The following is a 15,990-nucleotide window of genomic DNA, read 5'->3' on the forward strand; positions in this document are numbered from 1 at the left end:
CTCGGCTCACTGCAGCCTCAACCTCTTGGGCTCAAGCAATCCTCCCACCCCTCCCTCTTGAGTAGCTGGGACTACAGGTACACACCACCATGCCCAGCTAATTTTTGTATTTTTAGTAGAGACAGGGTTTCACCATGTTGCCCAGGCTCTATCCGAACTCCTGCTCTCAAGTGATCTGGCCTCCCAAAGTGTTGGGATTACAGGCATGAGCCTCTGCAGCCAGCCCTCATGTAGTTCTTACCACATGCCAAGAATAGTTCTAAGGGCTTTACATATTTTATTCTCCCAACAGCTCTATGAGGACCATCTCAAGATGAGGAAACTAAAGCATAGAGATGTTAAGTAACCTGCCTGAGATCACACAGCTAGAGAACAACAGAGCTGGGTTTCATAGCCTGTCAGTCTGGCTCCAGGGCTCATGTGCTTAGCTAACCACTGTTGTTTAGCCAAAAAGTGATTTATGAAAGGCTATTAGGAAGCACAGAAGATCTTTTTTTTTTTGAGACAGAGTTTTGCTCTTGTCACCCAGGCTGGAGTGCAATGGCGCAATCTCGGCTCACTTCAACCTCTGCCTCCCGGGTTCAAGCGATTCTCCTGCCTCAGCCTCCCAAGTAGCTGGGATCACAGGCACCCACCACCACACCTGGCTAATTTTTGTATTTTTCAGTAGAGATGCGCTTTTGCCATGTTGGACAGGCTGGTCTCGAACTCCTGACCTCGTGATCTACCCGCCTTGGCCTCCCAAAGTGCTGGGATTACAGGTGTGAGCCACCATACCCGGCCACAAGGTCTTTAAGAGGACCAGAGATCGTACTTGGAGACCATACAGCTAGGAACAGCACCCAGACCACACCAATCGAGCCAAAGAGCTGGTGACTTCCACCTTGGGGCAGCAGGAGCATCATGTGGGAAATTCTCCAGTCATGGGAACGTGTTCAAAGACACTGCACCACCCAGTGCAGAGCATGACAAAGGGTTTCACTGCACTGTTTTTTTTTTTTTCCGCTACTTTCAGAGGTTGCTGAAATCGCACACCATGTTCTAATCCTGTTTCCCGCAGGGGACTATATTCCACACCAGGTACGAACCTGGGTTAAGCAGTATCGAGCTTCCGAAACCAGCACCATCCCAGCCATGGAGAGGCTGATCGAATGGCTGCCCCTCCATCTTCCCCATCAGCAGAGGACCACAGTGGTGCACGGGGACTTCAGGTAGATATGGTGGCAGGGAGAGCTAAAAAATGACAGTAAGGACACTCCAAGGGGGAATTGAGCAATTGGTCTTGGTGCAATTTACAGTTGGGAATTATTCCTATTACAAAGCACCTCTCTGTGTGTGGCCTTTTCAGGCAGGGTTTCTCAGCTCAGGCACCATGACATGTTGAATTGGATAAGTTTTTGTGGTGGGAGGTACTGTGCATTGCAGGATGTCAGGCATCATCCCTGGCCTCAACCCACTCGATGACAGTAGCGCCCCTCCCCACAGAGTGTGACAACCAAAAATCTTTGCAGACTTAGTCCAGTATTCCCAGGGAGGGCAGCATTCCTCTGTTGAGACCCACCATTTGAAAGTAAGGCAGAGTCTACGGCCATACCACCCTGAACAGGCCCAATCTCATCTGAAAGTAAGGCAGAGTGAGGGTGCCCCTCACCTCCCAAGAGGCCTGGGGATGGACATTCTCACTGGGTGTAGTGAAAGGATTGAAAGAGAGTGGCCGGGCGCGGTGGCTCACGCTTGTAATCCCAGCACTTTGGGAGGCCGAGGCGGGTGGATCACGAGGTCAGGAGATCGAGACCACGGTGAAACCCCGTCTCTACTAAAAATACAAAAAATTAGCCGGGCGTGGTGGTGGTTGCCTGTAGTCCCAGCTACTCGGAGAGGCTGAGGCAGGAGAATGGCGTGAACCCGGGAGGCGGAGCTTGCAGTGAGCCGAGATTGCGCCACTGCACTCCAGCCTGGGCGACAGAGCGAGACTCCGTCTAAAAAAAAAAAAAAAGAGAGTGACAGGGTCTCTGGAGATATGTGATGAGTCTGTAGCGTGGCTAAAATGGGAACTTCAGTATGCCTGGCGTCTGGCGGCAGTGTCTAGCTTTATCTTAACATCTCTTGCTGTGAAAACTGCCCATTAGGTACTTTTATAGGGTAGTGTTTATAGTGTTTTCTGCTTCGCAGCATGTGGAGACCTGCTTTTGATGCAAGCATGCCTTATTTGGCTTGTCTTCCTGCCCATCTGGGGACCCAGACCTTTTATTAAACAAGGCTAGACAGTGAAGGCTAATTTTAAAGACATTTCCATTTCTTTTTTTTTTTAGACAGAGTCTCACTCAGTCACCCAGGCTGGAGTGCAGTGGCATGATCTCAGCTCACTGCGTACCCCAACTCCTGGGTTCAAGCGATTCTCCCGCCCCAGCCTCCCAAGCAGCTGGGATTACAGGTGTGCACCACCATGTGCGGTTAACTTTTGTATTTTTAGTAATCCAAAAATACAATACATTTTTAGTAATACAAAAATATGAGATGGGGTTTCATCATGTTAATCAGGCTGGTCTTGAACTCCTGCCCTCAAGTGATCTGCCCACTTTGGCCTCCCAAAGTGCTGGGATTACAGGCGTGAGCCACCATGCCCAGCCTTAAAGACATTTCTTTGCCTTCCAAATTTGATTGGCCTCTCTTCATTGGCTTGACCAGTGTCCCTCACTCCCGGCTTCTTCCGTTAGCCAGCCACCTTTGGGGATCCCCCTGGGTCTGAGAGTGGACAGCTGAGCTTTCTTTGTCATGTGGTCATCACAGGAGCTTGAGGAACCTGCTTCTGCATCAGAGACTGACGGGGCCAAGTGCTTCCCCCACACTGCCTTGAACTCGGTGTGCAGTTGGGCTGCATTTGACCCCCTCCTCCATCTTCTTTCTCCACTTGGGATTCTAGAGCACTTGCCTGACAACACTTTCCTTGCCAGCCATTGCCATGTATTTCCTTTGGCGGGGAAGACCTCAGGTGGCCTTTGTGTCACCAGCCCACAATAGCTGCTCCGTGGACCTTGTCTTTGCTTCTCTTGGCACCTCAACGGTCCACGAATGTGATCAAGTATACAGCAGGCAGGAGATGTCCAGTGCAGTCTTGAGCACCCCCTCCCCTAGCTATAGTGAAGTAAGATGATCATTTAGGATGTTGCCTCCAGGAAAGGCATCCTCTGATTTTAGAGAGCGTGCTGCTGCTTATTGATAACATAGTCAGAGATAGTTCTGTCTTTTGATGGATGGAAGAACATTTCTTGCTAGTGGAGTGAATCAGCTGTGGTGGGAACATAAACTGCTGCAGCTACTTTGAAAAGTAGTAGGCAGTGGCCAGGAACGGTGACTCATGCCTGTAATCCCAGCACTTTGGGAGGCCGAAGCGGGCAGATCACTTGAGGTCAGGAGTTCGAGACCAGCCTGGCCAAGATGCCAAAATCCCATGTCTACTAAAAATACAAAAATTACCCGAGTGTGGTGGTGCCCCTGTAATCCCAGCTACTCAGGAGGCTGAGGCAGGAGAATCACTTGAACCCGGGAGGTGGAGGTTGCAGTGAGCCAAGACCGTGCCACTGCACTCCAGCCTGGGTGACAGAGTGAGACTCCGTCTCAAAAAGCAACAAAAAAAGAAAAGTAATGGGCAGTAACATGGAAGATGGGAATATGCTACAACCCATCGTTTTCTTGTAAAGAAGCATCTGCTGCAGCTTTGCACCAAGAGACTCAGGCGAAGATGTTTGTTTTGGTCATGCTTGTAATTATAATACATGATAAATAAAGTGTAGTTTGGCCATTTGTTGGAGTTCTGTTTAGTGGGTAAAATAAACCAATTTGCTGTACATAGGTCATAAGTCTCAAAAAAGATAATCTAAGTAGCAAAAAGTTTCAAAAGGGTAATATATCATTTATGAAAATTTAAAAATAATTGAAAGAACACTATATGTGGTATATAGGTACAGGTATAAATAAAAGAAATATAGAAATGTCTGAGACTGATATATACCAACTTCAGGATAGCAGTAAATCTGTCATTTTTTAAAAATCTGAAGCAAATATAACAAAAAAGCAGATATAATATCTGTTAAATCTGGAAGATGGACACATGAGTCCTGTCATTATGTCATTCTCTGTATTTTTCTGCATGCTTGATGTTTACTTTTTCTTTTAAATAAAGCATGCATTACAGACAGCCCTGGCAGGAAACAGAAAGCATGAAAGAGGCTATTTGGGGAGAGTTCAATATAGGGTTATAGCATGGTTTAGAGGAACTGCTGAAGAACAGTGTGGAGTCCCGGGGCCAGTAACAGTGAGGGGTCAGTCTAACAGGGCAAGCATGTGCTGTGGTTATTGCTACTCTACAACAAACTGTCAGAACTGAGTGGCCGTCAACAACGACAGCAGTCATTTTGCTCATGAATCTTTGCAGTCTGGGGACAGGACAGCTTATTTCAAAGTAGGGCGGCTGTCGGGCGGGGCTGAATCTTCTGACGACTTGCTAGCATGCTAGCCCTGGGCAGAGAAGATATGAACAGCCGGGCTCCTTGGGCCTCTCGTTCCCACATGGTCTCTCCAGCATGGCAGCTTCTGGGTAACTGGATTCAGCTTCTGGGTAACTGGATTTTTTTTTTTTTTTTTTTTTTTTTTTTTTTTTTTTTTTTTTGAGACAGGATCTTGCACTGTCACCCAGGCTGGAGTGCAGTGGCTATTCATAGGCTGGAACATAACTGACTGCAGCCACCAACTCCTGGGCTCAGTGATACTCCCACCTTAGCCTCCTGAGTAGCTGGGACTACAGGTGTGCGCTACCATGCTCAGCTAATTTTTAAATTTTTTTTTGTAGAAATAGAGTCTTGCTATGTTGCCCAGGCTGGTCTTGAAATCCTGAGCTTAAGCAGTCCTCCCAAAATGTGGGGATTACAGGCATGAGCCATTGCACTCAGCCCTGGACTTCTTACTTGGGGGCTCAGGGCTCCAAAATAGTATGTTTCAAGAGACAGAGGGCTGGGCAGAAGCTGTATCGCGTTTTCTGACCTAGTCTAGTCTCAGGAATCCCTCAGCATCACTTCCACGTGTCTTATATCTGTTAGAAGCAAGATGCTTCACTGGGCCAAGCATTAGACTCTACCTTTTGTGAGAGGAGTGCCAAAGGATTTACAGATCTGTTTTAAAACCATCACAGGGAGGGAGTAATTCCCTGAACCCAGAGGGCTTGCAGAGAAGGAGCTGGGGAAATAAATAACCAGGACCCTTCCCATCTCCTGCTTTTGATTCGCTGAGTCCAGCTGGAAGCCAGAGGGCAAGGGAGTCCTTGGAGCACACAGCGCAGGGAGCTCAGGCGCCTGGGCACAGAGGGGATGGGAGGGTGGGGAGACAGCCTGAAGGGCAAACAGACCACGCAGAATCCACCCTAGCTGGCAGTTTTCTTAGTGCTGTCGCTATTCCTCCTGGGACTTTTCAGGCTCGACAACCTGGTGTTTCATCCAGAAAAGCCAGAGGTGCTTGCTGTCCTTGACTGGGAACTTTCTACCTTGGGCGACCCCCTTGCCGATGTGGCCTACAGCTGCCTGGCTCATTACCTGCCGTCCAGTTTTCCCGTGCTGAGAGGTAGGAACTGCTGCTGGAGGATAGTGGGGGAGCAAGCCAGTTCTCAAAGCATTTGGGAGCAAACTCAGCTGAAGTAGTCCGTGGTTGGGCGGGGGAAGTGAAAGTGAGGTCCTGGTGGTTCTGGTGGGAAACATAACTGGAATGCAGTCCTGTCGCATTTACGAGAAAGTGGATATCGGATGTGTGTTAATTGAAAGTATGCCTGTATAGGCACCTCTTTTGCTTTTACACAGCTAACTTCTATTTAGGGTTTTAAATTAAAAACACATTCATTGTGGCAGGGCGCGGTGGCTCATGCCTGTAATCCCAGCACTTTGGGAGGCCAAGGCGGGCGGATCACAAGGTCAGGAGTTCCAGACCAGCCTGGCCAACATGGTGAAACCCTGTCTCTACTAAAAATACAAAATTAGCTGGACGTGGTGGCGCACGCCTGTAATCCCAGCTACTCAGGAGGCTGAGGCAAGAGAATCGTTTGAACCTGGGAGGCAGAGGTTGCAGTCAGCCGAGATCACGCCATTGCACTCCAGCCTGGGCAACAGGGCAAGACTCCATCTCAAAAAAAAACAAAAACAAACCACACTTATTGTAAAAATACTAGAGCCGACAGATAGCAACAAGAACAAAACAGTTAAAATCATTAGTAGTCCCAGAGATAACCATTTGCTGACATTTCATTATCTATCCATGTCATCTTTTCTTCTGTGTGTATATGTACATTTCCTAAAACAAAACAAAAATGTAACATGATCTAATGACATGCTTTTTTTTCACTTCATTGTATACTGTAGACATGTTTTCATGACATTAAGTATTTCTTCTACAGCATAATTTTTAATGAGAGCATATAATTTTATTGTATAGAATTAAGGGAAGATGGCCGGGTGCGGTGGCTCACGCCTGTAATCCCAGCACTTTGGGAGGCCGAGACGGGCGGATCATGAGGTCAGGAGATCGGGACCATCCTGGCTAACACAGTGAAACCCCGTCTCTGTTAAAAATACAAAAAAATTAGCTGGGCGTGGTGGTGGGCACCTGTAGTCCCAGCTACTCAGGAGGCTGAGGCAGGAGAATGGCGTGAACCTGGGAGGTGGAGCTTTCAGTGAGCTGAGATGGCACCACTGCACTCCAGCCTGGGCGGCAGAGTGAGACTCCGTCTCAAAAAAAAAAAAAAAAAAGAATTAAGGGAAGACATTTGAGTTAATTCCTATTTAGATATTTAATTTGTTTCCAATTTTTTAATATTCCCCTACCTCCATGAAAAAAAGGCAGTGAACATCTTTATAGTAATATATTTGCCTATATATAAGGTATACTCCTAAGATTAATTTCTAGGAATGGAATATATTACATGCTTCTAAATCATGAAAATGTCACAAATGGAAGAAATAAGTGAATTTTTTTTTTTTTTTTGAGACGGAGTCTCGCTCTGTTGCCCAGGCTAGAGTGCAGTGGCGCGATCTCGGCTCACTGCAAGCTCCACCTCCCGGGTTCACACCATTCTCCTGCCTCAGCCTCCCAAGGAGCTGGGACTACAGGCACCCGCCACCATGCCCGGCTAATTTTTTGTTTTTGTAGTAGACATGGGGTTTCACCGTGTTAGCCAGGATGGTCTCTATCTCCTGACCTCGTGATCCGCCCTCCTCGGCCTCCCAAAGTGCTAGGATTACAGGCGTGAGCCACTGCGCCTGGCCTGTGAAATTGTTTTATTTGCTATAATTATCATTTTCATAATTTGGTGAGATCTTTTTATTTTTATATTTATTTATTTGTTTGTTTATTTTTGAGATGGAGTCTCCCTCTGTCACTCATTTATTTATTTTTGAGATGGAGTCTCCCTCTGTCACTCGTTTATTTATTTTTGAGATGGAGTCCCACTCTGTTGCCCAGGCTGAACCACAGTGGTGCGATCTTGGCTCACTGCAACCTCTGCCTCCCAGATTCAAGCGATTCTCCGGCCTCAGCCTCCTGAGTAGCTGGGATTACAGGCGTGTGCCACAACGCCTGGCTAATTTTCATATTTTTAGTAGAGGCAGGGTCTTCACCATGTTGGCCAGGCTGGTGTCGACCTCCTGACCTCAAGTGATCTGCCCTCCTCAGCCTCCTAAAGTGCTGGGATTAGAGGCATGAGCCACTGCACCCAGCCAGTTGTTTATTTTTTAATTTTTTTGAGATGGAGTCTCACTCCGTCACCCAGGCTGGAGTACAGTGGCGTGATCTCAGCTCACTGCAACCTCTGCCTCCCAGATTCATGCAATTGTCCTGTCTCAGCCTCCCTCCCAGGTAGCTGGGATTGTAGGCGCACACCACCATGCCTGGCTAATTTTTGTATTTTTAGTAGAGACAGGGTTTCACCATTTTGGTCAGGCTGGTCTTGAAATCCTGACCTCAGGTGATCCACCTAACTCGGCCTCCCACAGTGCTGGGATTACAGGTGTCAGCCACTGTGCTCGGCCTGAGATCACTCTTTCCACATCATTTTTGATCAAATGACTGGTTGAAGATAATATGCATCCACCCTTAACTGTGGCCAGATGGAATTGGAAGCTCCCATTCCTTCCTTTACTGCCAATCGAGTCTGAAACCTGTAAGAGCCAATTTGTGAATAATGACTTCATGCCTGGATCCCCAGCCATCTAAGGGAGCAAGAGCGAACGCAGGAATAAGCTAACCCCTGGAACTGGTCGTGAAACTAATTTGCAAGGGACATGGCGATTTTCAGAATTTAAATATTTGCCAGCCACGGGGGCGTGTCACATCAGTGACTACTCATGAATGGCTCTGTCTTTCTCACAGGTTTTAATGACTGTGACTTGACACAGCTGGGAATCCCTGCTGCAGAGGAGTATTTCAGGATGTACTGCCTCCAAATGGGGCTCCCTCCCACTGAGAACTGGAACTTCTATATGGCTTTTTCCTTTTTCCGTGTGGCTGCAATCCTACAGGGAGTCTACAAGCGATCACTCACAGGTAATGGGATGGCTGGGGGGTGAGTCACAGCAAGGACCGTGCCTCCACCTGGAAACCCTCTCAGGGCTACAGAGGCTTTGGAGAGACCAGTTTGGCCAGGATTCTCTGAGATTCAGTTAATCCAACCATTTGTCTATAAATATTTTCTTTACAATATTTATTTATTTATTATTTGTTTTTGAGACAGGGTCTTGCTTTGTCACCCTGGCTGGAGTCCAGTGGTGCGATCATGGCTCACTGTAATCTCTACCTGCTCGGTTCAAGCGATTCTCCTGCCTCAGCCTCCAGAGTAGCTAGGACTACAGGCTGGCGCCACCACGCCTGGCTAATTTTTTTTTGTATTTTTAGTAGAGATGAAGTTTCACCATGTTGGCCAAGCTGGTCTCAAACTCTGGGCCTCAAGTGATCCGTTTGCCTTGGCCTCCCAAAGTGCTGGGATTACAGGTGTGAGCCACCATGCCCAGCCTCTACAATATTTAAACTTGTTTTTTAATTATTAAAGTAATGCACAAAGAAATTTTTCCAGTTAAAGCATTCATGCACATGATCAAAATTTGGTCATATAGAATTATGTAAAATTGTATCTCACCCTTTTCAACACCATTCCTCAAAGATAAATGTTACTGTTAAGAGTTTCCTGGGCCCTCCAGTTTTTCTGTTTATCTATCTTCTCTCTCTCCTCCTACTTTTATACAAATGTGATCATCCTACGTGTATTTTTCAGAACTTTGATTTTAAAATTTTGTAAGCTTAAGAATTTCTGTGTCTGGGCGTGGTGGCTCACGCCTGTAGTCCCAGCACTTTGGGAGGTCGAGGCGGGCGGATCACAAGGTCAGGAGATCAAGACCATCTTGGCTAACACAGTGAAACCCCATCTCTACTAAAAATACAAAAAATTAGCTGGGTGTAGTGGCGGGCGCCTGTAGTCCCAGCTACTCGGGAGGCTGAGGCAGGAGAACGGCGTGAACCCGGGAGGTAGAGCTTGCAGTGAGCCAAGATTGTGCCACTGCACTCCAGCCTGGGCGACAGAGCAAGACTCTGTCTCAAAAAAAAAAAAGGAATTTCTGTGAAATATGTGTGTGGCCGTTTGCATATTTAACAAGTATGTGAGGCAAATTTCTTGTTTTGTGTGTGTGTGTGTGTGTGTGTATGTATGTGTGTGTGTGCGCATGTGTGTTTTGAGACAGTTTCTCACTCTGTCGCCCAGGCTGGAGTGCAGTGGTGCGATCTTGGCTCACTGCAACCTCCACCTCACCAGCTCAAGCAATTCTCATGCCTCAGCCTCCCAAGAAGCTGGGATTATAGGCACATGCCACCATTCCCGGGTCATTTTTTTTGTTTTTAGTAGAGATGGAGTTTTGCCATGTTGGCCGGGCTGGTCTCAAACTCCTGACCTCAGATGATCCGTCCACCTCGGCCTCCCAAAGTGCTGGGATTACAGGCATGAGCCACTGAGCCTGGCCAGCTCCCAAGTCTTTAGGTAAAACCCTTGTGGTCTTTGACAACTTCTTTGCTCGCTGGTATGACAAAATGTTCTAGGTTCATCTTGGCTGTCCAGCCTACCCAACATGGTGAAACTGTGTCTCTACTAAAAATACAAAAATTAGCCCTGCGTGGTGGCAGGTGCCTGTAATCCCAGCTACTTGGGAGACTGGGGCAGGAGACTCACTTGATCCTGGGAGGGGGAGGTTGCAGTGAGCCGATATCGTGCCACTACACTGCAGCCTGGGCAACAAGAATGAGACTCTGTCTCAAAAAAAAAAAAAAAAAACTTGGGAGCCAACCTGAACAGGCTCCCACTTGCTAACAATAGGAAACTTTGGGCATCACCAAGGATGATAGCTGAAATGGATGAAATGCATCAGGTATGTTTAAATCCATGAGTAGTAGCCAGGCATGGTGGCTCAGGCCTGTAATCCCAGCACTTTGGGAGGCCAAGATGAGCAGATCACTTGAGGTCAGGGATTCGAGACCAGCCTGGCCAACATGGTGAAACCCCATCTCTACTAAAAATACAAAAATTAGCCAGGTGTGATGGCTGGCACCTGAAATCCCAGTTACTCGGGGGACCGAGGCAGGAGAGAGAATCACTTGAACCCAGGGGACAGAGGTTGCAGTGAGCTAAGATCATGCCCGTGCACTGCAGCCTGGGTGACTGGGCAAGACACTGTCCCCCCAAAAAATAAAAATTAAATAAATAAATAAGTCCGTGAGTAGTGATACAAAAACAAAGAGACAAAGTCTCATTGATGACCTCAGAGGATGCCAGGGAAGCAACTTATTATTCTGAAAATTGGTAAATGGGGTGGTGGGGGGTGGGGAATCAAGCATTTGTCCTGTCTTTCTTGTACAAATGATACTGCAGGCTATCCAAATAATCAATGAGGGAATGTTTCTCTCTAGAGAAGTATCCTGGACAGAATAATATAGAATTTGCATATCACCAATTTGCAACTCCTAATGCATTAATGGATGTGGGCAATAAGCTTCAATGAAAGCCAACACCACTGAGAGAGAGAGACAGCCAGACATTATGTACCTCCTGATGCTTCCCTCAAAAGTCACATCGACTGTGGCTAGGCCTCCAGTGCTAGCTGCCAACTCATGGGAAACACAGGGTTCAGAGGGACATGTTCAGCAGCACCCTGGGCACAGCCACTCACAAAATCCAGATTCTGGAAAACATCACAGGGCAAACAACTCAGTTTCTTCAAACACATACATTTCAAGGGGAGGAAAAGGGTGAAAAAGGAACCTGTAGATTGAGAGAGACTTAAAAGAAACATCAGGTTGGGCGTGGTGGCTCACTCCTGTAATCCCAGCACTGTGGGAGGCCGAGGTGGGTGGATCACCTGAGGTCAGGAGTTTGAGACCAGCCTGGCCAACATGGGGAAACCCCATCTCTACTAAAACATATAAAAATTAGCCAGGACTGGTGGCGGGCACCTGTAATCCCAACTACTCGGGAAGCTGAGATAGGAGAATTGCTTGAACCCAGGAGGCGGAGTTTGTGGCGAGCCATGATTGCATCACTGCAGTCTAGCCTGGGCAACAAAGTGAGACTATCTCAGAAAAAAAAAAAAAAAACAAAAAAAAAAACGGGGAGAGAGAGACTTAAAAGATACATTAGCCAGTTACAGTTACAGTGTTGGGACCTTATTTGGATCCTTTCTTGAACAAATTATTTGGAAAAAAATTTGATGATAGTCAGTGAAACTTGAATTCTGAGTGGATAGTCGATGATATGAAGAAGTTACAGTTAACGATTTTTTAAGGGTGATAATAGTATTGTGGGTTTTTTAAAAAGTACTTGTCTTTAGAGTTTTGAAAGAATCCTAGATGAGATATTTGGGATTTACTCCAAAAAATCCAGGACAGTGGGAGTGGGGATGGCAGGGAATGAAACCAGACTGGGCCAGCGTCGATCATTGTGGAAGGCGAGCAATAGAACCTGTAGGCTCATTATTCTCTCCTCTCTACTCCTGTGTGTCTTTGAAATTTTCCAAAAGGAGGCCAGTCGTGATGGCTCACACCAGTAATCCCAGCACTTTGGGAGGCCGAGGCAGATGGATCACCTGAGGTCAGGAGTTTGAGACCAGCCTGGCCAACATGGTGAAACCCCGTCTCTGCTAAAAATACAAAAATACCCGGGTGTGGTGATGCCGCCTATAATCTCAGCAACATGAGAGGCTGAGGCAGGAGAATCACTTGAACCTGGGAGGCAGAGGTTGCAGTGAGCAGATACCGTGCCACTACACTCCAGCCTGGGTGACAGAACAAGACTCCCATCTCAAAAAAAAAAAAAAGGCTGGTGTGGTGGCTCACGCCTGTAATCCCAGCGCTTTGAGAGGCCGAGGCAGGGGGATCATGAGGTCAGGAGATCAAGACTATCCTGGCCAACATGGTGAAACCCCATCTCTACTAAAAATACAAAAATTAGCTGGGCTTGGTGGCGTGTGCCTGTAATCCCAGCTACTAGGGAGGCTGAGGCAGATGAATAGCTTGAACCAGGGAAGGGAGTCAGAGGTTGCAGTGAACCGAGATTGCACCACTGCTCACTCCAGCCTGGTGACAGAGCGAGACTCCGTCTCAAAAAGAAAAGAAAAAGAAATTTTCCAAAAGCAAAACTTAAAAACAAAAGGCAAGGAGAAAGAAGGAGAAAGGAACTCATCATGGGGTTTGCTAGTGCTGAGGGAGTGTTTAGCTTTGCAGTCAGCGACACCCCAAGCTTGCTGGCAGCCTGTGTTCTCAGCCAGGTTGCCAGAGTCTTCTGAGAGAAGCAGTTGCAGTAGGGGAATTGATCATTCATTCCCAAGTATATGAGACTCCACTAAAAGCCACCACTGTGCTAGGTGGTCCTGTGGATACACAGTCATGAAGAAAACTGTCTGGAGAAAAACCAGTACCCAGAGAATTTCTAGTTTAACTGTACCTGCTCTGATAAGCAGGGGATGCAGGAAGCAGGAATTTCTGGAAACAATATTTTCCCTCTATTGGGAAAATACAGTATCAGCTGTAAGCCCCTATTTCCCATTTTTTAAATGGTTTTCCAATAAACACTAACCAGAAATATTTACTTAAACAGAATGGTTGCTAAGTCCTTATGGTGATGAATAGGCCTGGTCGCTTCTGACATTTCCTAGCAGGCTGCCAAGTTCTTTCCCTGCTCTGCTCCAGTGACCTGGGAAGAGCTTAATAGACTTTGCCCATTTTAGAATATTCCACACTGAGTGTCCTCAGCCTGTCTCTCAGGAAGCCCTTTGACATGTTTCTAAGATCCCGCAAGCCATCGTTGTGGCTTCTGGTTTCTCTCGGCCCAGAGCTAAAACACCCCACCTGTTTGCCACCAGACAGAAAAATGTCTGTTTGCTCAGGCCTTTATTCCTCTTATCTTACTGTGCACTCTTTTCCCTCCCCCTGGGAAGCCAGCCAGACACACTGAGGAAATAACTTAGTTTTCTCACATAAAAACAACAAAATCCGTTTTTTGAAAGAATAAAACGTATGATGAATGGAGAAAAAACCAACTATACGAACATAAATATTACTTCTGTACATTTGTCTTCTACAGTTAGCTTTAAAATCATTTTTGTTTGAACAGCTGAGATATTTGGTACTGGCCAGGAAAAGTGGAGCTTAGAGAAGGGGTATCTGTTTCCAAGACATTCTCTCTATGGTGTCATTTACAAAAGACCTCAAATCAGCATTAGATTGGGAAGGGGATGAGAGAGACCAGAGCCCAGTGAGCAGAAGATTAACAGTATATACCTGCCCAGCCCATGTGTCCTTCTCCTTCCTTAATAAGTGGGTGCAGAAATTAGATTTCTCGTAGATGGCCACTGAAATTCTATAAAGTGCTTATGACTGCAACTTAAATGGACACCAATGATGTGGTTTCTTCTGCTGGAACTACATTTGGAAAATATACCAGAAGCAATAGCTCTAAATCAATCCAAGCTTATACAAGTGACTTTTTCAGAGACAAAGTAGCAGTCTCAGAGTGGGAGCCAACTAAATAGAAGAAAAGTAAGAATACGGCCGGGCGCGGTGGCTCACGCCTGTAATCCCAGCACTTTGGGAGGCCGAGGCGGGCGGATCACGAGGTCAGGAGATCGAGACCATCCTGGCTAACACGGTGAAACCCCATCTCTACTAAAAATACAAAAAATTAGCCGGGCGAGGTGGCAGGCGCCTGTAGTCCCAGCTACTTGGGAGGCTGAGGCAGGAGAATGGCGTGAACCCCGGGGGGCGGAGCCTGCAGTGAGCCGAGATCGCGCCACTGCACTCCAGCCTGGGTGAAACAGCGAGACTCTGTCTCAAAAAAAAAAAAAAAAAAAAAAAAAAGAAAAGTAAGAATACACCTCTTACTCTGTTAGAAGAAAATCCTTATGAATAATAAGGAACATAAGGGAGTATCTTTCCCTTCAGCGTGCTGTGTGCAGTCCGAGGAATAAGGAATAAGCCTCCACTGTGTGTCTGTAGGGAAGGGGCTATCTGGTTCCTTCCTGACTTCCCTGGGTTAGGTTCATACCTAGCACCCAGAAGGTCCTCAGTAGAGACCTACTGAGGTCCAGTGGGCTAACTCTCTGCAGGGTAGCAAAGAATTTGCTCTGAGTTTATTCCTAACTCTGTAAGGAATAGTTTAAAGTATCTTTAACACCAAAGCTGCATGAAAATGGCTCTCAGCTGGGCATGGTGGCTCATGCCTGTAATCCCAGCATTTGGTAGACTGAGACAGGAGGATTGTTTAAGGCCAGAAGTTCAAGACCAGTTTGGGCAACATAGTAAGTCCCCATCTCTTATTTAAAAATAAATAAAATATTTATTTTTTTGAGACGGAGTTTTGCTCTTGTCACCCAGGCTGGAGTGCAATGGCATGATCTCGGCCCACTGTAACCTCCACCTCCTGGGTTCAAGTGATTCTCCTGCCTCAGCCTCCCCAGTAGCTAAGATTACAGGCGTGCATCACCACACCTGGCTAAATTTTGTACTTTTAGTAGAGACGGGGTTTCACCATGTTGCCCAGGCTGGTCTTGAACTCCTGACCTCCAGTAATCCACCCGCCTCAGCCTCCCAAAGTGCTGGGGTTACAGGTGTGAGCCAACGCACCCAGCCTAAAATGAAATCACTTAAAAAAAGAAAATGGCTGTCTCTTGAGAACTATCAATTTATCCATTTATTGGGTACAGTCTCTTGGGGACATGGAAGTGCTAGAAGTAATCCAGGAGAGCTGGCTGTGAAAAAGTTCACTGTGAGGAGACATTGTACACATAGCAATGTGGATGTGTCTCAGATGCAGGGCTCTGAGTGATGGAGGCCATACTGAAAAGGCCACATGCTGAGTGACATATGTATTTATGGGACATCCTGGAAGAGACAGACTACAGGAACAGAGATCAGTGGGTGCTGGGAATTGGGAGCAGGGGTTGAGTACAAAAGGACACTGGAGAAATTTCCAGATGATGGAAATATTCTGTATCTTTTTTTTTTTGAAATGGAGTCTTGCTCTGTTGCCCAGGCAACCTCCGCCTCTTGGGTTCAAGTGATTCTCCTACCTCAGTCTCCCAAGTAGCTGGGACTACAGGCATGTGCCACCATGCCCGGCTAATTTTTGTATTTTTAGTAGAGACAGGTCTCACCATGTTGCCCAGGCTGGTCTCGAACTCCTGACCTCCGGTGATCCACCTGCCTCAGCCTCCAAAGTGCTGAGATTATAGGCATGAGCCATTGCGCCTGGCTGAAGTATTCTGTATCGTGATGGCAATGGTAGTTACCCAACTATGGGTTTGTTAAGACTTGCAGAGTTCTACATTAAGGAGGTGTATGTACACCACACCTTAATTTTTTTATTTTTATTTTTATTTTTTTTTTTGAGATGGGAGCCTCACTCTGTCACCCAGGCTGGAGTGT

General features: G+C 46.8%; 1 protein-coding gene across 1 annotated transcript in view; it reads left to right on the plus strand.

Moving 5' to 3' along the window:
• ACAD10 (acyl-CoA dehydrogenase family member 10) overlaps window positions 1-15,990 on the plus strand; it is an 84,204-nt gene that overhangs the window by 54,101 nt on the left and 14,113 nt on the right. Inside the window, 3 exon segments of the mRNA XM_063614433.1 lie at window positions 1,061-1,211; window positions 5,468-5,613; window positions 8,407-8,580. Coding sequence (XP_063470503.1) covers window positions 1,061-1,211; window positions 5,468-5,613; window positions 8,407-8,580 — 471 coding nt within the window.

The sequence above is a fragment of the Symphalangus syndactylus genome, chromosome 13 (genome assembly GCF_028878055.3).
Source record: "Symphalangus syndactylus isolate Jambi chromosome 13, NHGRI_mSymSyn1-v2.1_pri, whole genome shotgun sequence".
NCBI classification, from domain to species: Eukaryota; Metazoa; Chordata; class Mammalia; order Primates; family Hylobatidae; genus Symphalangus; species Symphalangus syndactylus.